The sequence below is a fragment of the Rhipicephalus microplus genome, chromosome 1 (genome assembly GCF_043290135.1).
Source record: "Rhipicephalus microplus isolate Deutch F79 chromosome 1, USDA_Rmic, whole genome shotgun sequence".
Taxonomy (NCBI): domain Eukaryota; kingdom Metazoa; phylum Arthropoda; class Arachnida; order Ixodida; family Ixodidae; genus Rhipicephalus; species Rhipicephalus microplus.
In genome coordinates, this window is record NC_134700.1 from 77,832,065 (window position 1) to 77,854,228 (window position 22,164).

General features: G+C 47.5%; 2 protein-coding genes across 3 annotated transcripts in view; one reads left to right on the forward strand and one right to left on the reverse strand.

Moving 5' to 3' along the window:
• Nucleotides 1-22,164, forward strand: part of LOC119178667 (uncharacterized) — a 130,734-nt gene that overhangs the window by 69,989 nt on the left and 38,581 nt on the right. The gene's annotated exons all lie outside the window — the stretch shown is intronic.
• The window catches only part of LOC142770860 (uncharacterized), a 30,154-nt gene continuing 21,450 nt past the window's right edge, over nucleotides 13,461-22,164 (reverse strand). The window contains exon 9 of the mRNA XM_075872696.1: nucleotides 13,461-13,714. Within this exon, the coding sequence (XP_075728811.1) occupies nucleotides 13,461-13,714 (254 nt within the window). The remainder of the gene's footprint in view (nucleotides 13,715-22,164) is intronic.

The window sequence follows — 22,164 nt, forward strand, 5'->3', positions numbered from 1 at the left end:
AGGCATTCATAAATCAGGAGATCCGCTATCCCCACTGCCTCCACCAGTCCACCATCCTTATCAATGCCTATGCCGGACCAGATTGCGTATACATAAACCACAAGATTTGGAGCCTGGCTGACTATATGTCATGAGAATAAGAAGTTTGCGAGTATAAAGTAGCAGCAGCAATCACAGGACCGAGTTGACTGGCAAAACCTGAGAGAGGCCTTTGCCCTGCAGTGGATGTACATCATTCAGGTCGATGAAGAAGATGATAATGATTATATGCCTGGATAACATCAACGTGCAGCATAGCTAACCCATGCATTACAACAAAGGGAAAACGTGCTGCAAAAAAAAGAAGACGGTGTTTTTTGCACAAACTTTACAAGAGAAGCTGAAGACAGTAACGAAGAACGCGAATAGCACATCAGCGTGAAAAATTAATGTCTCCACTTCCTCTCCCTTTTCTCGTTTTTTTTTACTTAAGTGTCCAAGACCATCAAACAAGTTCATGGCCACAGCGTATTACGGCTAGCACATGAATACTATGCTGGCTCTAGCTTAGATGAGCGCGCAGAGGGGGGTCACCGTCAGTGCCTCCCCCTTTCGAGTGAGAAGGCATGGTGCGAAGTCAGCCCCATATATTCACACGATATGGGGAGGAAGTGCTGTGACGAACCTTTGCCCGCCCTAAAAGGGAACCCTGCACACTCTTATGGGCTCTAATAACGTAGAAAAGGCTTCGCTTGTTTTATTTAAAATGCAAACTGCTATGCAGACTGCTACATATGTTCAGAGCTAACAAAGGCGCGAAAAACACTGGACACAGAACGGTGAGAACACAAGGATGGGCGCTGTTTCTCATATTCTTGTGTCCCGTGTTCTTTTTTGCCGTCCATGAATCTACACCACCTCGCCCAACTGGTATTAGTACTATGTATGTTCCAGAACTGCAAAACTTCCTGCGAATGACGCAGACAGTCTTTTTGGTACATGTATTTATTGAATTAACAGCATGTAATTGAACAAGGCAACAACACACAAGTGATAGAATAGCGATGTTTTATTTTTTTGTAGTAATCATAATACATGAGTCATTTACAGTCAAATACGTATAGTGCATGTATTATTAAATATAAAGCTATACTTTGTTTAAAACTGTCACTTCATCCACAAGAATACCAATTGAAAGGCAATGCACAGCTATATGACCGGGAACAAAACAAGCAAGTCTGGATAACAGTGCATCAGATGCTTTCAGTGGTTTCGATGCTTTCAGTGATTGTTAAATTGGAGATGAATTCATAGCAAGAACAAGCAGGTCACAACCACAACGCAATAAATAATAAAAAAACATTATACAAAGCATGAAAAACATTTCAGACAAATTTCCAACATTTTTTGAAAAAGTATATATCACATTGTGAACAAAGTAATTATGTTGTGCATGAAACGAAACCTGAGAATCTTGTTTTTCATAACACTTTCACGCTCAACCATATTGAAAAACATGCAATCAGTGCTTCAAAATTGCAGTGCTGATTGGAAAGACCAAACCAAAACATTAAACAGCTGGTGTGCAAAAAAGCTGCAGCGCAGCGTACATAGGTGCTCAAAAAGGGCAAAATGGCTGCGAGTGCGCACTGCATCTGTTTCGGTACCCAGCTTTCATTCGCAATGAACGTATAAATCATAAACAAGAAACAGGGAACATCATATGGTCGCAATCATGCTGAAGAAGAAACAGAAAAAAATAGAAAAAAAGACCTGTTCAAAAGAAGAGCATTGAGCGAAATGAATTCAAGCTACATTTCGCGGCTACATGCCACATTTCGGCCACGAGCTACATTTCGCGGCATATACATAACACAAATATATAAGCAAAATGAACACATGAGAAACATACACAAAATCTGAGAACTCAATATTATACAGCATTTGCACTATCTGTGGTCTTGGCACTCAACTTTTTAAGCTTTTAAGCTTTTTTTAAGCTTTTAAGCTTTCAACTTTTTAAGCTTTTCACGCAGCTGTGCCACAGATTCGGTGGTTGTATTCACAACCAGCTACCAAAGTTCAGTGCGCAGCTCTGCTACGTCCATGTTTTCTACACTAAGAAACACTTCTTTTTCACTGTCTTCATCGGCACAGCGGCGTCTTTTGGCCCGAATTTCTTTAATGAGGCCCTCAGACCAGTACTTAGCGTCCAGTTTTCAATACGCTCGACTGATGCAGACTTAATCGGCTACCTCTAGCCTCTCGGCTAGATTCAAAGCATCTTGAGCTGTATTCCACTTGTTCGTTTTCGAGTGGTGCAAGTGTTTCAATACATGATTTTTTTTCTCAATTCCCTGACTAGAGAACCATCTCAAGCATTTAAACGTCTCATGCTTGCTTGCGGCATGGTGCACAAGTATGTGCATGTAAGGAGTAACACGCTCGGAGCCGTACCCTTTGCACTCTTTTCCCAATTCTAGGAAAGTTTCAAAGAACTGAGAAGCTTTGTTTTGTATACTGAGCCCGTCTACATTGTGTTCGAAGTGGTCTAGCACTTCCTCGAAGAGTTTCCAAAGGCGGACAGTCTTGGCTTCTGTTTGAGCGGGGAGACTGCGCGGAAGCTTGTCCGGTAAGAGTTTGAGAAGGCGCTTCATTTCGCCACCTGTCAAACTAATAATTGTCATTCCTTTGCGTTTATCGTGCAAACTTGACGCCGCAGTTGTCGATCTCGTGGATTATTCTCTTCAGAGTGCTGCTCGAGGTTTTCGGATTAAGCACCTTTGCTCTATTGTCGTGGTCTTCCGCATCCGCCAACAAACCGTCGATTGAGCGGTTCATAATACGGATTCCCGTGTGCATGACATCACGTGCGATGAAACTCGGTTCTTAGTTGAATAAAGGAATCTTTTTCATGCCATTGGCTTCGTTTAAACAATCTTCTCTCATGTTTTTTGCCGTACGAAGAAGTGGAGGAGTATTGAACTCCAGAATGCTAGCACCACTTTCAACAAACTTTTTTGGATTGGCCCTAGAAAATGAACATGGAAACTTCAATGACGCTGACATGAGCCCTTGAACAAAAAGCAGAAATTTCATATCTGATCCGATACAGACGTGTACGGAAATATCATGATCACCTACATGGATACTACCCCTTTCGACTACCACGTTTATATCTCATGTTAGACTACCAAAGGACTCTCTAATGCTAAATTAACTTTCTTGTATTTCAGCTATAGCCAGGAGACGGTGCTGTCTATGGCTCTGCAAGTTTCTGTCACTCTGAATAATGAGAAACGACAGCGTTGTCCACGTGTTGTGCCTCTTCACTACGCAACCATCCCCCTCCACCTTGACTAACAAGGGTTCTTTGCCAATGTCTTCTAAAGCAAGCCCTTTAGAGGCAGCACATTCCTATACTGCTATCTTAACTCTTCTTCAAATACACCTGAGCACCAGTGGACTGCTCAGGTGTCCTGAAAATTCTAACGAGCCGGTGGAGTTTCTGTGAGGCTCTGTGAGGCTCTGTGAGACTCATCGAGAGGCTCTGTCTGCTGTGCAGACAGAGCCACACCGGACGCACCTCACTCACAGCCCAACACGCCGTACAGCACTTCACGTAGATTGCGCCAAAATCTCACACACATTATTCAAGACGTTACAATGGTGCACACAACACACAGGCAAGATCACACACATGCTGCCTGTTCCACTGCAGGACTCCAGCGGCTCTGCAGGACCGGTTTTTTGTCCATGTGCGCCGCTTCACGCGATGCATGGCAAGAGAGTGTGCCTGAACACACTTGCCCATGTTGTAATACACTGTAGCTGCATTCAGTGCGAGCAGGACGGGCTTCCCTCTCTTGTTGGCCGATGCATTCTTTCTGCCGTTCTCGGCTGACCAATGCAGAGGTGGAGGAGGAAAGTGCACTCTCTCCTTGTCAATCCGGTTTTTGGGAGGGGGCGTGGTGGCTTGGTAGCCGCCTCGCGCACATTCGGGTAGCAGGAGGTGATGGCAAGGGAAACGCGTCTGCGCGCTACGTCAAAGAGGCTCGCCATCAATGTTGTGGCCGCGCGCCGCTTTCGCCAGCTGGTCGGCGGACCCATTGCCGTGGATTCCGATGTAAGCTGGTATCCACTGCAGCATGAGGTCGCAGCCCAGGTCCCGCATGGCCGACTCGAGGCCATGGGGGACCTGGGCCCTTTTGCAAACAGCTGTGGCGCAGCCCTGGAGTCCGAGAGTATTGCGGCCGAAGGAACCTGCAGCTGCAGGAATGCGTCCACAGCAAGATTGAGCGCGACGAGCTTCGCGATCGTTGAAGAGGCCTCGCACACAATTGGACACTGGATGTGCCGACACTGGATGTACATTTCAGACAAATTTTCAGCATTATTTGAAAAAGTATATATTACATTGTGAACAAAGTATTTATGTTGTGCATGAAACGAAACCTGAGAATCTTGCTTTTCATAACACTTTCACGCTTAACCCCATTGAAAAACATGCAATCAGTGCTTCAAAAATTGCAGTGCTGATTGGAAAGACCAAACCAAAACATTAAACAGCTGGTGTGCAAAAAAAGCTGCAGCACAGCATACATAGGGGCTCAAAAAGGGCAAAATGGCTGCGAGTGCGCACTGCGTCTGTTTCGGTACCCAGCTTTCATTCGCAATGAACGTATAAATCATAAACAAGCAACAGGGAACACCATATAGTCGCAATCATGCTGAGGAGGAAACAGAAAAAAATAGAAAAAAGACCTGTTCAAAAGAAGAGCATTGAGCGAAATGAATTCGAGCTACATTTCGCGGCTACATGCCACATTTTGGCGACGAGCTACATTTCGCGGCATATACATAATGTGGTATTGCGGCATGCTGATCCGCTATCACGGAAGAGAGGAACTCGTACACATGACTGCCGCCATGGGCTACCGACGACTGCCGGTGTTTATTGTACGGTGGACTTATATACACGACAAACAGGTACATAGATCACAGCGCCATCTCTGGTGGCGTCGCAGAACCAATACGAATACACAACATATTCCCTCTCTTATTATTTTTTCTTTTTTTAGTTGATTAGTAATTGTTAGTACGTGTTAGTGGAGAGGCATTTCATCTATATACAATAAGCATGGAATATTTACACAACTACACTCAAAATGCCAGAAACTTTACACCAAAATATACACTCAATTGCAGCAAGCACACGCGTTCATGTCACTGGATCCACTCTAAACATAATCCATAAATCTTCGAGGCGGTCGTCTTGTCCTCGCGGGTAGCTCCCGACGAGAAGGCAGTTGTGGAGAGGGTGGAGAAGAGACAGCCTGTTGTGTCTCTTGCGATGCTACACAAGGGCTGCACAGAACACTAGGCACTGCACTGAGAGGGGTACCGAGTGGCACTGCTGATTGCCCACTGTCACAAGGCACAGGTGACGTGCTTGAAGGCTGTGCTGGGTGAGCGTGAACATCTGGCGTTTGGATGACTGGGGGAGGCTGGGCGGCCTGTGCAGGAACCTTGCTCAGCTTGGAGGAGTTCCATGTTCGCCCATCGTCTAGGCAGAAAGAGGCTGGCCCTCGTTGTTCCACCACCTTCCGAGAACGACTGAACGAGAGGTCTCCTTTAAAAGAGACTGCCGGCTTCTTCACACGGACCATGTCTCCAACTGCTATGTTTGGTTTCTTGGCTGCACGGCGGAAGTCTGTGTACATCTTGCTGTATTTTTGCTTCTGTGCGACTCTCTTCCGAAGCTGGCCAAGTTCTTTGGCAGGGTCTGTGAAGAATGATGGGGATGGGTGCCCAACGATGTCCTGTCGTGTTCGGGGCAGTCGTCCATGTAGGAGCAAGGCTGGTGCTACTCCCGTGGTTGCGTGAGGTGTGCACCGGTAAACACCCAAGTACTCCAGGGCCGCTTGTCGAAGAGGGCCATGTTCTAACGCAGCAACCTGTACAAAATCCTTAAAAACACGATTAAACCTTTCGACAAGTCCGTTGGCTTGAGGGTAATACACCGAAGAATGTGTCAGTCGGATACCACGCTCATCCAAGAATTGCGAAAATTCTCGTGAAAAGAATTGGGGCCCGTTGTCAGTGACTATCTCGTCAGGGTATCCCTCTCGAGAAAAAATTGACAGCAAGAAGTTGGTGATCGTTCTTGTAGATACCTCGTTGGAGAATTGTACTTCGGGCCACTTAGAAAAATAGTCAATCAGTGTACTGGCGAACCTCCAATCTTGAGGAGCTCTTTCCAGAGGGCCAACAATGTCTATGGCGACTTTTTGCCAAGGGCGCTCTGGAAATGGAACAGGTTGCAGTGGAGCAGGTGCCGTTTTCGCACTCTTGTCGGCCTTCCGACAGATGCTGCAGTTTTGTATTGCGACTTCTGTTTGCCGGTCCATACCCGGCCACCAAAACCGTTCTCGAAGTCCCGCTTTCGTCCTGACGATGCCGGGATGAGCTTCATGCGCTGTGGAGATTACCTGATGGGCAAGGGACTGTGGAACTACAAGTCGCTCCCCACGAAGAAGTAAGTTGTTTACCACTGACAACTTGTTGCGTAGCATGAAGTACGGCAGCAGATAGCTTGGGACGAGCTTGTGCGGAGGCCATGACGAAGTAACGTATTCCTTGACTTTTGCCAGAGTGGCGTCGTCACTGGTGGACTGCTCGAACTGGTCCTTAGCGATGCACAGCGGCTCGACTAGGAACACAACTTCTGTAGAGTCGTCTTTAGGTTGAGGTGTGCATTCCGGCTTACCTTCCGCTGGAAGACGTGACAGCGGGTCTGCTACCTTGTTCTCCGAGCCCTTGCAGTATTCGACGGTGTAGTTGTAGCGTAGAAGTCGCTCAGCCCACCTTGCAATGCGAAAGGGACGTCGCCCTGTTCCCTTGTTAGACAGCAACGCTACCAATGCCTGGTGATCCGTCTGAAGAGTGAAATGCCGTCCCCACAAATAAACATGCCACTTTTCGCATGCCCACACGCAAGCCAATGCTTCACGCTCGCTGGCGGAGTACTTCCTTTCTGCATTGGTTAGAGTCCGCGAAGCAAACGCAATGGTCAGGGTTTTCTGACCGTCCACTTGCTGCAAAACGGCACCTAGCCCGTATGCAGAAGCATCAGTTGCGACAGTCACTGGAAGAGCTGGGTCAAACATGTGCAACACCTTGTGGGAGGCCAGAAAAGTCTTCACTTTCTCAAAACTTGCTTGGGCGGCTGTGTCCCACTCAAAAGGTATGTCTTTGCGCAGCAGTCGACGCATAGGCTCGACTTCCTCGGCTAGCCTAGGAATGAACTTTGCGTAGTATTCGACAAGTCCTAAGAATGAACGGAGTGTGCAGGGTTCTGCTGGTGTGGGGGCGTGGACGATTGCATCGACTTTGGCTTGAAGGGGTGCTATGCCTTCCGCACTGACACGATGTCCAAGGAAAGAGAGTTCTGTTGCATTGAAAACACATTTTTCGTTAAGTTTCAGACCTGCTTTCGCAATGCGATGCAGAACTTCTTCCAGGTTCTTCGCATGTTCTTTCTCAGTCTTCCCGAAGACGACGATGTCGTCTATGTAACAAAGAACACCATGACAGCCTTGCAGGATTCTTGTCATGAGCTGCTGAAAGGCTGCTGGGGCCGACGCCAATCCAAAGCAGACCCTTTTAAACCGAAAAAGACCCTCGTGCGTAACAAACGCTGTGAGATCCCTGCTGTCCGGGTGCAGCAGGACTTGGTGGTACGCAGAGGCGAGGTCTAGCTTTGAGAAGTGGCGGGCTCCGTTTAAGGCATGCAGCAGTTCCTCAGTGTGAGGCAGCGGGAAGTTGTCGACCACAATGGCTTTGTTTGGCTCCCTTAGGTCAACACAAAGACGGATGCTTCCATCTTCCTTCTGGACTGCGACGATGGGAGAAACCCATTCGGAGGCATCGATCCTTTTGATGATGTCGGCAGAGAGCAGGGTCTGTAGTTGGTCGCTTACTGGTTGGCGTACTGAGAATGGGAGGCGCCTCAACTTTTGGGCGACTGGGGAGACTGCCTGTTTCATCTTCACCTTGTGCTGAAAACCTCTGACAAGGCCCAAACCCGGGGTATACAGGTGAGAAAACCTGGCCCACAGCAATGCAGGCATGCCAAACTTTGGCACACTCTGCGGTTGCTCTACGATAGCGCCTTGCGGTGGAATGCGCCCTTGTGCGTCTGAGCTCGTTGCAGGCAACGTTGAGGTTGCGGAGGCGGACGTTTGCTGAACGACCGTGTGCAGGCAACGTAGCTCCTTCCCTGAAATTTGAAAATTCAGGGCTTGCACAGCATCTAATCCCAAAAGGGAGGTCTCACTGCACGTTACGTAAAGCGGTACGACGGCTGTTCGTGACTTGTACGACAGCGTTGCTTTAAACAGGCCAAGCACAGGGATCTTCTGGCGTGAAAAGTCAAACAGAGTAATGCTGGGGGTCCTGAGTTGTACTTTATCTTGAAAAAGGTTTTGAAAGTGACCTTCCCCAATTATTGACACTGCAGAGCCTGTGTCGATGAGAAACGAGACTTTGCGCGTGAGCGGCTTCGGGTTAATCACGGACACGTCGACGTCAACATACAGGCCTCTGCGTTTGTTTGTGCAGATGGTCAAAATACTGTGACCGCTCTCAGCGTCATCGTCGCAGAGGAGTTCGCGGACTGGTGCAGGCCTTCGTGGTTGGCCGCGACGCGAGCTCCGACAAACGCTCTGGAAGTGTCCGCGGCGTCCGCAACCATAACAGGTGCGGCCGCGGGCGGGACAGCGCGACCGTTCGCATCCTGTTGCGCCGCAGTTATCGCAGTTATCACGAGATACGGCGTGCAGGGGGTCGGCAGCGGCAGTTTCCGGCTTGGGCTTATAGTTTTGGCGAGTGCGCGACGAGCTACGACGATGCTGACTAGGGGGCGGGACCCGTTGAAGCGATATCGGGGGCTATCATGCCTAGCCGGGTTGCGTCCGCGTTGGCGCTGCGTGATGCGGCGAATCAGGTTCGCGAAGGCTTCAGCTTCTTGGCGAGTTTGTTCGTGAAGTTTGGCAATATCTACCGCTCAGTCGAATGTCAATGCGTCGCCTTCGAGGAGCAGTCGTTCTCTGAGTTGCGGGCAAGTTACTCCGGCAACGAACTGTTCGCACAAGTTATCATCCACGGTAGCGGCGAAATTACACGGGGCTGCCAGTTCCCGGAGCGCCAAAGCAAATTCGGCAACCGACTCACCGGAAAGCTGTCGACGTTCACCAAAATGATGACGTTCCACTCGGACGTTGACGGTGGCGGTGAAGTAGTGTGCCAGTGTGTCGACGGCAACGTCGTATGGGTCCGGAGGGCTTGCGGCAGCGGAGTGCGCGGACGTCTGTTTTTCCGTCGATTCGCTGACCGTGGCTTCAGTTGAAAGTGGCGGCTGGGGTGGGGGCGGTGCCGGCAAGGCGTCCAAAATCCGTTGGCCCTTGGGGCCCAGGCAGTGAAGCAGGAGCGCGGGACGGCGGGTTGCTGGCCACTCGTCGGCGCCGGACGCGAGCACGAAGTTCTGGAACAACCGGAACCAGCGGTGCCAAGGAATCGCTGGCGTGCCCGGAGTCTCGAGGAACGGCGGCGGGGGAGATATACCGGTGGCCATCCTCGTCGCCAATGTGGTATTGCGGCGTGGTAAGCCGCTATCACGGAAGAGAGGAACTCGTACACATGACTGCCGCCATGGGCTACCGACGACTGCTGGTGTTTATTGTACGGTGGACTTATATACACGACAAACAGGTATATAGATCACAGCGCCATCTCTGGTGGCGTCGCAGAACCAATACGAATACACAACACATAACACAAATATATAAGCAAAATGAACACATGAGAAACATACGCAAAATCAGAGAACTCAATATTATACAGCATTTGCATTATGTGTGGTCTTGGCACTCAACTTTTTAAGCTTTTAAGCTTTTTTTAAGCTTTTAAGCTTTCAACTTTTTAAGCTTTTCACGCAGCTGTGCCGCAGATTCGGTGGTTGTATTCACAACCAGCTACCAAAGTTCAGTGTGCAGCTCTGCTACGTCCATGTTTTCTACACTAAGAAGCACTTCTTTTTCACTGTCTTCATCGGCACAGCGGCGTCTTTTGGCCCGAATTTCTTTAATGAGGCCCTCAGACCAGTACTTAGCGTCCAGTTTTCAATACGCTCGACTGATGCAGACTTAATCGGCTACCTCTAGCCTCTCGGCTAGATTCAAAGCATCTTGAGCTGTATTCCACTTGTTCGTTTTCGAGTGGTGCAAGTGTTTCAATACATGATTTTTTTTCTCAATTCCCTGACTAGAGAACCATCTCAAGCATTTAAACGTCTCATGCTTGCTTGCGGCATGGTGCACAAGTATGTGCATGTAAGGAGTAACACGCTCGGAGCCGTACCCTTTGCACTCTTTTCCCAATTCTAGGAAAGTTTCAAAGAACTGAGAAGCTTTGTTTTGTATACTGAGCCCGTCTACATTGTGTTCGAAGTGGTCTAGCACTTCCTCGAAGAGTTTCCAAAGGCGGACAGTCTTGGCTTCTGTTTGAGCGGGGAGACTGCGCGGAAGCTTGTCCGGTAAGAGTTTGAGAAGGCGCTTCATTTCGCCACCTGTCAAACTAATAATTGTCATTCCTTTGCGTTTATCGTGCAAACTTGACGCCGCAGTTGTCGATCTCGTGGATTATTCTCTTCAGAGTGCTGCTCGAGGTTTTCGGATTAAGCACCTTTGCTCTATTGTCGTGGTCTTCCGCATCCGCCAACAAACCGTCGATTGAGCGGTTCATAATACGGATTCCCGTGTGCATGACATCACGTGCGATGAAACTCGGTTCTTAGTTGAATAAAGGAATCTTTTTCATGCCATTGGCTTCGTTTAAACAATCTTCTCTCATGTTTTTTGCCGTACGAAGAAGTGGAGGAGTATTGAACTCCAGAATGCTAGCACCACTTTCAACAAACTTTTTTGGATTGGCCCTAGAAAATGAACATGGAAACTTCAATGACGCTGACATGAGCCCTTGAACAAAAAGCAGAAATTTCATATCTGATCCGATACAGACGTGTACGGAAATATCATGATCACCTACATGGATACTACCCCTTTCGACTACCACGTTTATATCTCATGTTAGACTACCAAAGGACTCTCTAATGCTAAATTAACTTTCTTGTATTTCAGCTATAGCCAGGAGACGGTGCCGTCTATGGCTCTGCAAGTTTCTGTCACTCTGAATAATGAGAAACGACAGCGTTGTCCACGTGTTGTGCCTCTTCACTACGCAACCATCCCCCTCCACCTTGACTAGCAAGGGTTCTTTGCCAATGTCTTGTAAAGCAAGCCCTTTAGAGGCAGCACATTCCTATACTGCTATCTTAACTCTTCTTCAAATACACCTGAGCACCAGTGGACTGCTCAGGTGTCCTGAAAATTCTAACGAGCCCGTCGAGTTTCTGTGAGGCTCATCGTGAGGCTCTGTCTGCTGTGCAGACAGAGCTTCACGGGACGCACCTTACTCACAGTTCAACACGCCGTACAGCACTTCACGTAGATAGCGGCAAAATCTCACACACATCATTCAAGACGTCACAATGGTGCACACAACGCACAGGCAAGATAACACACATGCTGCCTGTTTCACTGCAGGACTCCAGCGGCTCTGCAGGACCGGTTTTTTGTCCACGTGCGCCGCTTCACGCGATGCTTGGCGAGAGAGTGTGCCTTAACACACTAGCCCATATTGTAATACACTGTAGCTACGTTCAATGCGAGCAGGACGGGCTTCCCTCTCTTGTTAGCCGATGCATTTTTTCGGCCGTTCTCGGCTGACCGACGCAGAGGTGGAGGAGGAAAGTGCACTCTCTCCTTGTCAATCGGGTTTTTGGGAGGGGGCGTGGTGGCTTGGTGGCCGCCTCGCACACATCCGGGTAGCAGGAGGTGATTGCAAGGGAAACGCGTCTGCGCGCTACGTCAAAGAGGCTCACCATCAATGTTGTGGGCGTGGCCGCTGCGTGCGCCGCTTTTGCCAGCTGGTCGGCGGACTCATTGCCGTGGATTCCGATGTAGGCTGGTATCCACTGCAGCACGAGGTCGCAGCCCGGGTCCCGCATGGCCTCGAGTCGGCCATGGGGGACCTGGGCCCTTTTGCAAACAGCTGTGGCGCAGCCCTGGAGTCCGAGAGTATTGCAGCCGAAGGAACCTGCAGCTGCAGAAATGCGTCCACAGCGAGATTGAGCGCGGCGAGCTCCGCGATCGTTGAAGAGGCCTCGCACACAATACGACACTGGATGTGCACCTCCAAGGAGGGCACCACACACGCAGCAGCGGCTGAACAGTCTGCCAAGACCGATCCATTGGTAAACACTCGGAGACGCCCCACTAGCTGATCCTCTAGGGTGGCAGCTGTTTCCTGGCAAAGAGCGCACACAGGAGTTGCACGCTTGCTCCTCACGCCTGGGATAGGCGTGGGGATCGTCAATTGGCAGTGCCAGTAGGGCGGGGCCCCGAAGTTGCTCACATCCGGGATTCGCGGCACCAGGGCGTGGAACCGTGCGGCATACGAGCCCATCCTCGAGTGCTGGAGGCGGGAGACGAGCTGCCGACCGTGTCGCGAGCAATGCATGCGCTCGATGTGATGGAGAGCACGCCGGTTCGCGTGCACCGACAGCGGCATGTCGCCCGCCTCTGCAAGGATGGGGCCGATGTGCGAGAAGCGGGGCAGACTGAAGTACTGCCGGATGGCAGTTTGGTGCATTGCATTGAGCTGCGCCCAGTTGGCAGGCGTAAGAGAAGCGAGCGGGAGGCCGTATAGGATGCGTACCGAAGCCATGCCATTGAAGAGCCTGTGGGCGAGTGTCGGCAAGCATCCGTTGCTGCGCGCAAGAAGCACCCGTGCGGCAGAGGCCACTCTTCTCGCGTTTCTGCACTGGGCAGTCACCGCTGGTTGCCATCTCAGTCTATGGTCGAGCACGACTCCGAGGTATTTCACTCGTTTTGACCATGGGATGGAGACACCCCGGAGCGTGAATTGAGGCACGTAGTGCCGTGCAACACATCTGTGGTGCACCATCATAGCCTTCGTCTTGGCCGGAAAGAGGCACATTCCTTTGCAGCCGATGTACGCGTCGATGGTGTCGAGCACACTCTGCACACCAGTCCACACATACTGGTCGGTTTCAAAGCGGCGCGCCGCGAACAACCCACTGTCATCCGCATAGATGGTGATGCGTACATCAGGCGACAAAGTTCGGGGAATGTAGTCCCCATTGTCAGCCAAGGCGACATTGAAGAAGAAGGGACTGAGCATACTGCCCTGCGGGACACCAACACACACCGGACGCGGGTCACTAACGGCTCTTCCAATGCGCACACACATAGTCTTGCTGCCGAGAAAGTCAGCGACGTACACGAGGAGAAGTCCGCTCACTTCCACGTTGCGCATCGCATCCAAGTTGGTCGGGTGTGTTAGAGAGTCGAAAGCCGGCAGATATCCAGCGGGACAAGGTAGCCCACTTCCTCTCTGCGGCGCGTCTCCTCCAGCGTTGAGATCACGTCGGCGAGGGTGTCGGCAGTGGCTCTGGTTTGACGGAAACCGCACTGCTTGGGATTGAAGACGTCCAGTGCCTCGGGGATCCACTCCAGTCTCCTCAGTGCCATGGCCTCAAAGAGCTTTTCCGCCGCTGATGTGAGTGAAACCGGCCGACATGAAGCCGGGTCCGCTGCGGGTTTATGAAGCCAGGTCCAATGCGGGTTTGCCCTGTTTGAGTACGGGAACGACGATGGCTTCGCGCTACTCTTGCGGCATGATTCCCGTGTGCCAAACATTGTTATACGTGGCCAAAAGCACCGGGAGCTGGGAGTCGTCGAGGTTGCGAAGCATTTTGTATGTCACTCCATTCCCGCCAAGCGCAGAACGACGCTTACACAACGCCAGAGCGTGTCAAAGCTCTCCAAGAGTAAAGTCCTCGTTACATAACGCGCTGACATCTCGGCGAACCGTTGAGCTGGGGAGGAAGCGTCGCGGGGCATATCACTCCCTCCGATGATGTTCTGGGAGCAGAGGCATTTCCGCCACAGCCAATAGAGCCCTGTGACACAGGGTATCGGCCAGGAGCGCTGCGAGTTGCCCTTAGGTGAGCCCCTGAGCCACGGCGATCGCCAGGAAGGGAGATCGCGTTTCCGCCGGGCACAGGACCGCCGAAAAGATGCACCACGCACGCGTCGGGCACCAGTAGGAATTCAGCTACCAGTATTAACTGGTATTGTTTAAAAACTGTAAGCATGTTTGAATTGGGGGGGAAGAACATGGCTACTCTTTTTGGATTTTCCAAGCTTATTAAAGCTCCAGCTTTTGCCTAATATGGTTATTTAGCTGTGATTTACTGCAGTATTCCTTGGTGATATTGGTTCAGTGCAACTCTTTGTGATGTGTATGAAGATGTTGCAACGTGAGCATTATGGTGTGATGCAAGCCTTTCCAATGTGGTTTGTGGAGCAGCACCTTGAGAACACCTCCTGCACTCCTTGGTAGTCACGCTTTACGGTAAAGCCTTGTACTGACAAAAAGTTCAATATGGGTTTCTTCATCTCAACTCGTACAACTGCAGTGCTGGTGTCAACTACCGGGCGACACTTGAAAGTTGTTTCCTGGGCTTGCTGAACATGGCTGTAGGTTGAAAAAAGGTCTAAGCAGCTGCTGTGAGGGCTGCTTTGGCAACCTACAGTAGCACTCCGAAGACTCAAACATGGAAATTATATAAGCTTAGTGGTTTCTGAGCAACCTAGCCCTGTTGTTCTCACAATCATTCTCATCAGGCTCCTTTCCAGCCAACTGGAAAAAGAGCAAGGTGGTTCCAGTCTTTGAATCAGGTAACCGTGAGTCATCATTAAACTACTGCCCTTTATTGCATGACTAGCATTCCTTGCAAAATTATGCAACACGTCATATTTCCACACGTTATAAATTTTCTCAACAGCAATAACTTTTTCTATCCATCGCAGCATGGTTTACGTGATTCGCACCTAGCCTGATTTCTGCATGATCTCCACACAAATCTTCATCGTAACATTGTAATCGACGTCATTTGCCTTGACTTTACAAAGGCATTTGTTAAAGTAGTGCATAAAAGATTAATATTAGAAGTTTCTTATTTAAACTTGCACCCAAACATCCTCACATAAATGAAAGAGTTTCTTCACAACCAATCACAATCTGTCATTATTAACAATACTGCTTCTAAATGCCTAACAGTAATATCAGGTTTCCTCGAGGGTTCAGTTTTAGGTCCCCTCGTATTTTTAATATACATGAACGATCTATCATTAATGATAACGACTAGGTCTCTCATTGCAGAATGACCTAAATAACGTTAAGAAGTGGTGTGATGAGTGGTTCATGGCCTTAAATCCCTATAAACGTAAATCCATGTTGGTTTCCCGTAGCCGTAATCATCATACCCTTTATTTCACTATTGACAGCACCCCCATTGAAAATGTTGCCTCATTAAAGTATTTGGGCATTGCTATCACCCATGACCTCAACTGGTCCTGGCATGTGACTAACATCATATTATCTTCAAACAAAACCTTAGGATTTCTCAAACGTAACCACTGCAGTGCTCCTCAACATATAAACTACTCGCATATACAACATTGGTTAGGCCCAAACTCGAATATGCATCACTCATTTGAAATCCTTGTCAGATCTATCTCAGCGACGCCATAGAATTCGTTGAATATTGGGCCGTAAGGTATATATATATTCGTCATTCTCGTATGACATCAGTGTTTCGTCATTAAAAGCAGATTCTGGTTTGGATGCACTATTAAATCGCTGTTGCATCGCGAGCTTATCATGATATCATAAATTCTATAACAGTTCACCTCGCCAAGCACTTTACATTCTACCTCCTATGCATCATTTTCTATGCATTCTACCTCCTATGCATCATTCTACCTCCTATGCATCAAAGACTGGAACGGCCTTTGAGAACACTTCGCTTCCATTACTACCTCACCTGCCTTCATTGAACAAATGATGAGATTTATTTGTGGACAAACTTTGTCATTTTTGCTTATATAACCACTCCTTATTTAATACCCGGGTACTCTGAAGTCTTTAAGATAAATAAATGAAATGAAATGAAAAAAGAAAAATGTCTTCCTGTGAATTTTGATAGCAGCAGCCCTAGAGCTCATGCCTGTTTTTAGTGGCCGTTTGGATTATGTGATGTTCATTAAGAGTGTTGCTATATTTATAAGTAGAATAGCTGTAAAGCATAATGTATGAAGAACAGATTAGGAGGTTTGGAGGTAACTTACTCAGTCTAATGGAAATTGCAGGGCTACAGTTACAGTATGCGCGCCACGTCACTTGATAGAGGGGCCTCTTATAGGCCTTAGTAAGCAATCTCATATATCTATTGAACTCACACGAGTCGTTGTGCTTGCTCAAGCCTCTTGAAATGTAGTTTGCGCTTGAAGAATTGCAGACCTTAGTAGCTTCGCTCCAACTTCGCACAGTGCCAATGTTGTATTCTTTGAGGCGGATGAAAGCCATGTTAAAGATTATTGTCCTGACCATGAACAAGGACAATGTCCTCATTCTCTGGAACACATTAATCAGAAAAGGCTTTCCTGCTCTTTCTTCTTTGTTTTTATAATGCACCCTGCCAAGCGGTTTCCTCTATTTGTGCTACTAGCCAAATGGCCAATCTCTTTTTCTCAAGAAAGCTTCACAGGCTTAAAATAATTATCTTTGTATTGCTTGATTCATCAAAGTTGCATGTATGACTTCAGTCATTACTCTATGACGCCATGCACCTATTTAAGATGATACATATGTGCATAGCTGTGCAAGTGAATCACTAATTTTTTTTATTGTAAGCCTCTTGAAATTTTAGTCACTCTTTGGTACTATCCTGATTTTTCTTTTTTTACACTGCTGGAAAGAATTTATATAAAGCATACTTATTATTGCTTCCACCTTCTGTGGAGTGGCTTCCATTTTGGTGCCACTGTCTGCCTACAGGCATCCAGAATTACCTGGCCATCTCTTTTGCCACTTTCGTTTAATTTCTGCTCTGATTTATGCACTGACGCTTCGCAGCTTTCACTGTGATGCCAGCGTGAACCTGAAACATGCAGTTCAGATTGCACCGCAAAGAATTTCCCTATGTGCGTTGGATCTAAGTAATAGAAAAATTATTCCGTACTTATTTCGAACTCATGGTGGTAGTAAACGTCGTTCTGACACCATCTGTAGCTAGTGTCTTCTTTTAATAATTATTGGTTGATTTAGTCAAAAGATGGCTGACCGTCTGATTAATAAAAAAAAAGGTACTGTTATACATACCTGCCAAGTCCCCCTGATTGGCCGGGAGACTCCCGGATTTCGTCCGTTTTTTTCCGGTTACACGGTTGTCATGAAAATCTCCCGGAAATCGAAAGTTCTGTCCGTGATCTGGCCGCATTGACAAAAAAAGCAGCTCAATCTGCTCCAGGCTCTTCGAATCTACCCCATTTTATTATAATTGAGTTTAAGAGGCGTTCATGTAGTTGTACAGTATAGTCTCAGTGATGCGAAACCGCAGCAGCTATAGAATTCTTGAAATTCCCCAGCCAAATTCTACTATGCTCATTGGGCCTCAAATCGAATGTTCCGAAGACATTTCCTAATTGCGGCGGGTGATACAACTTTAGTATGGAAACTGTCGAACGAAGGCCGCGAGCAGCATACCCGAAGCTTCAGAAGTATGCATGCGACCGGCGCACACACTGTCTTCTACACTGCGTGTGATTGTCGTTGCCCCAACCGCTGTGGACGAAACCGCGGTCGCTCTTGACACGATCATGTATGGCGACGACGTAACTGACAGAATTCCGAAAGTGTGCACTCAATCAGTCGAAGCAATGCTGCTTTACACAAACTCTGCGGAACAAAACTGCGGCAGATGCTATCGCAGATGGCATAAAACGACTTAGTTTTGAAGGCGCGTGCGCAGCCAAGCGCATGGGGATTGTAAAATGAACTACTGTTTGCCCCAACCGCCGCGCACAAAACCGTGGTCACGGCGACGTGATAGCGATCTACGAGTTCTAAGAGCACGCAGCGGTAGGTTAAAGGTAGTAAATAAGTAAAAATTGAAAAAAAAGTTAGTTTCACCGAGTTAGTTTCACCGGAAGGGCGAAGCAATAAATGCGACAGCAACAACTTGGAATTTAACGCTGAAAACGGCACGCAGATCGAAACATGCATCGTGCTGCTCACACACAAATGACGCACGCAAACGATACTCGCAAGACGAGAGCGAACTAACAAAGTTTACCGCTTGACACGTAACGCGCTGCTTAAACAAAAATGATGCACGATATGTAATCACAGGTATAGATGCATACAAACTAACAAGTGTCCCAGTTATTATTATATCTCGCTGTGTATGAAAAGCGTGCTGTTTTCGCAATAGGAGCCTATGCGGAGACTAAAGTGACCTTTGTGGGCCAGCAACTAACACTATCGTTTAAGTGAAAGCCGGTGGCACACGATTTTCCCACCAAAGGATAAGCGCTCGCGCAGAAGCATTCATCCATGGGGCAAAGTACACGTGAGAGATAAGCACGCAATGGCGCATCGCGACGAGCTCGGCGGCGAACGCGGGCGGTTTTTTTTCTTTGAGTGTTAATATATATAGCTACGTATACATATACGGTGAAGGACGGCGGCGGTGGCGACGGCAAAAAACAGTTTGGACTGTCCATATAATTTCTACCGCAATAGAAAGGGGCTAGATGCGTTTTGGCGTTCCTGTCAAAAGAATCTAGTTGTGAGCAAAACTTTGACACGCGCTTTTGCAGCAGCCAGCTGCACCTTCCTGTCCATTCGCGTGTGTCCCAGAAAGACATACGCAAGTTGTTTTAACTGAAATATCTTCTGCTAGTTGTGTTGATCCTTTGAGAGTCTCATCTTAGTGAAAAACTGTACCTTGGTGTGTTCGGCCACTCCTAGCCACTATGAGACCACAACGCTGATGTTGGCGCTTGTGGTTGAGACTCCCCTCTCACGCCCTTTTGTTTTTCGCGATGTTTTTTTGTTTGTTTGTATGTTCTTGTTTTTTGTGCCGCCCCCTCCCCCGTTGCGGCAATCATCCGGACTTAGAATCTTTGAACTTGGCAGGTATGGTTATATTAAAATAACCTTCTTAAAATAAAATGTTATGTTGCCTTATTACAAGAGAACATTGGAAAAACAAAAGCTGAAAGTAATTACAGCAATTTCTCGGTCTGGATTTGTTGCTCTGATAAAATACAGAACTTGCGAGTTTTCCTCAAGTAGTCCAAAAGTATGCCTCATTGGCTGGCTTCAGGTTACTGCAATCTTAAGTGCTGCTTTCTCTACTCATTTGCTCTTAAGAAATGTTTTTAACCATGTCTTGTCGCACTTCAGGACGAACGGAATCTGACGGCACTGGAATAATCAGTCTTGTAATTCTTGATGTCTGGTACACAACGTCATGCCCCGGTTGTGGGGCATAGTGCCACATGCAGCATGAAAAACTGGACATTTTTGTACTAGCATGTATGCAGACAAAAGGTATCTAGGCTATACACAACATCTCTCTAATGTTCACAGGAAGAGAACTCATATATTTCCACCTATTTCTACCTGTCTACTTTTTGATAGGGCTCCTAGAATTGTCTCCTTGACTGCTTAGCGTTAGGTGAATCGATCCAAGCGTGAACTTGGCATCAGCCATTGCCAGTTCATATGCCATAAAAGAACATTTTCAGGCAAGCCTAGGAATCGCTGAGTTATCTTCGGTGGAGCACTTTGAGCCAGTGGTGTAGCCGGGGGGGGGGGGGGGGGGGGCTTGGAGAGATTTAACTACTCCCCCTCACCACTTACCCACCTTTTTTTTGTCTCATTGCTTCGTGCTCACATGTTTTAAAAACTAAGCGGCGGTACTATCACTAGATCAATCCTGGGCGCTTTTACAGTAAATAATGTCTGCATACGGAAAAACATGTCGCGGTGTTTGTCAAGGCTCTGGCACTCTGAGATTTTGAGCAGGAATTTCTGCCGTGAGCGTTTAAACTTGGCTCGGCAGCGGGATTAATGTTGCAGTGGTGATCATACTTGTACTCCTCGGAACGAATATTGTCGGAGTCGGTTACTACGATAGTTTCCACTAGGCAGAGGTTCGTATCAATGGTGAAAGAGAGACACAGTTCCAAGGTCTGATAGGCCCCGATCAAGCATATTACAATGTGACTCTTCATACGTGTGCTGAGGTATACTCAAGCCAGACACAGGCATTTATATTGAACCTGCACACATTCTACGAAGATATAAACGCACGTGCGCGGCATATATTCTGCCATGCATGTCCACGCGCATGGTAGAATATTTGGTTTATCCACCAAACTTTGCTTGTATGTGAGCGTACAATATAATGATATGCAGCGACTACTCAAGGCACTACGAAGTGTTGTCTAGTGACAAAGGTGGAACACAGGCAGACATGCAGGCCAATCACAACCAGCTAAAATAGTCATCATGTAACTTATACTGATAAATAAAAGATGGTGGTGATAAATCTAAAGCAACATAGAGAAATGCAGAGTGGGCAGCTGTAGTGAGCACAAGCTTTATTCTTCAGCAGCATGGCGAACAGCGCAAGAATAAGGTACACAAAGCTGTAAATATATATGACAAATTAAAAACATATACATATAAATTGATGTGTTTCATCTCCTCGTTCCTTTACATTGATATGACTAGAAGGGCACAGTGAGCAATTTTTGCAACTATAGCGACATGATGCACAACAAGAAATACAAAGAAAAAAACATGAGTGGACATGTTTATCATGTAAAATTAAGAACATTATACATAGTAACCATAATCTTTTACAAGGGATGAAATAAACTCTCTGCAAGCAGTGTTTCACACAGTAAACAGACACACGGCATAGTGGAATACTGTTTATTATCTTTTCCAATTGACATGAAGGTTATCCTGCCCATCAAATGTCATATGCCACATATGTTAACCATAATTTGTGAGAATTGCTACATAAAACTTGGGGTGTTGCACGCCGTTCACGCCTTTCATATCCGCGAACCACGTCTGCAAGTGAAGGGTGCCACTAAAAAGCAAGAAGTAGCCAGTTGGAGAGAACAGAATCACTCTGCCACGTTGTGAAAGTGATTTTCAGCAATGTATCTCAATCAGTTGAACTTGCACCTTTACAGCTGGCCAAAAAGTAGCGAATAGTGATTATACCAAAACCGTTACTACCTGCCACGGTGGTTCAGTGATTATGGTGCTCCATTGTTGACCCGCAGGTCGTGGGATTGATTTATTGTCGTATTTTCGATGTTGGGCGAAATGCTCCAGGCCCAAGCACTTTGATTTAGATGCAGGTTTAAGACCCAAAATGGTTAAATTCCCAGAGCCCCCAAATACGGCATCTCCCATGATCATTTTGTGGTTTTAATGTGTTATACCCTATCAATTGATCATTAACAACTACATTTTTTAATGGCTGTTCAGAAAATTCCAATCCAAGAAAAACTTCAGTTAACTTTCTTGTTTGATCTCAGCAGGTGTCGGTGGTTGATACTACACATTCAGCTGAAGCCATCTACGTTTCCGGTAAAGAACAGAGAGAGTGTCTTCCGGACCGACTTGTATTTCACGGTGTATGTTTAGAAGAGTGATGCCAATCAATCTTTCAGTTGTTGTAGCTCTCAGGTACATCTTTAGGCCTCTCAGCAATGAAAAAGAACGTTCCGCTTCAGCTGTGCTCACGGGCAGAGTTGCCAGAATCTTTAGAAGACTGTGCACGTTTGGGAAGAATACCTCTGGGCAATCGGCAGCCGCTTGTATCGAAGACATGCTGAGCGTTTCTCGCTTCTCACGCTTTCATTTCGCAGCCCATACTGCTAACTCCCCTTACAATGCCGAAATTGAGATAATGTTCGAGTACATGTCAACAAACTTGTCGGCAGTGGGAAGAGTGGTATATTCGGAAATGTTCTGTGGCAAAAAGCATCCTCAATGTGGTGCCGATGAATTTGAAAGCGCTAATTTAACTGGCCTATTAGATAGTTCAGAAAAGGCAGAAATACCGAAAGCCTAAAGTGCTCTTCAACGCTAGCCACTGGCATG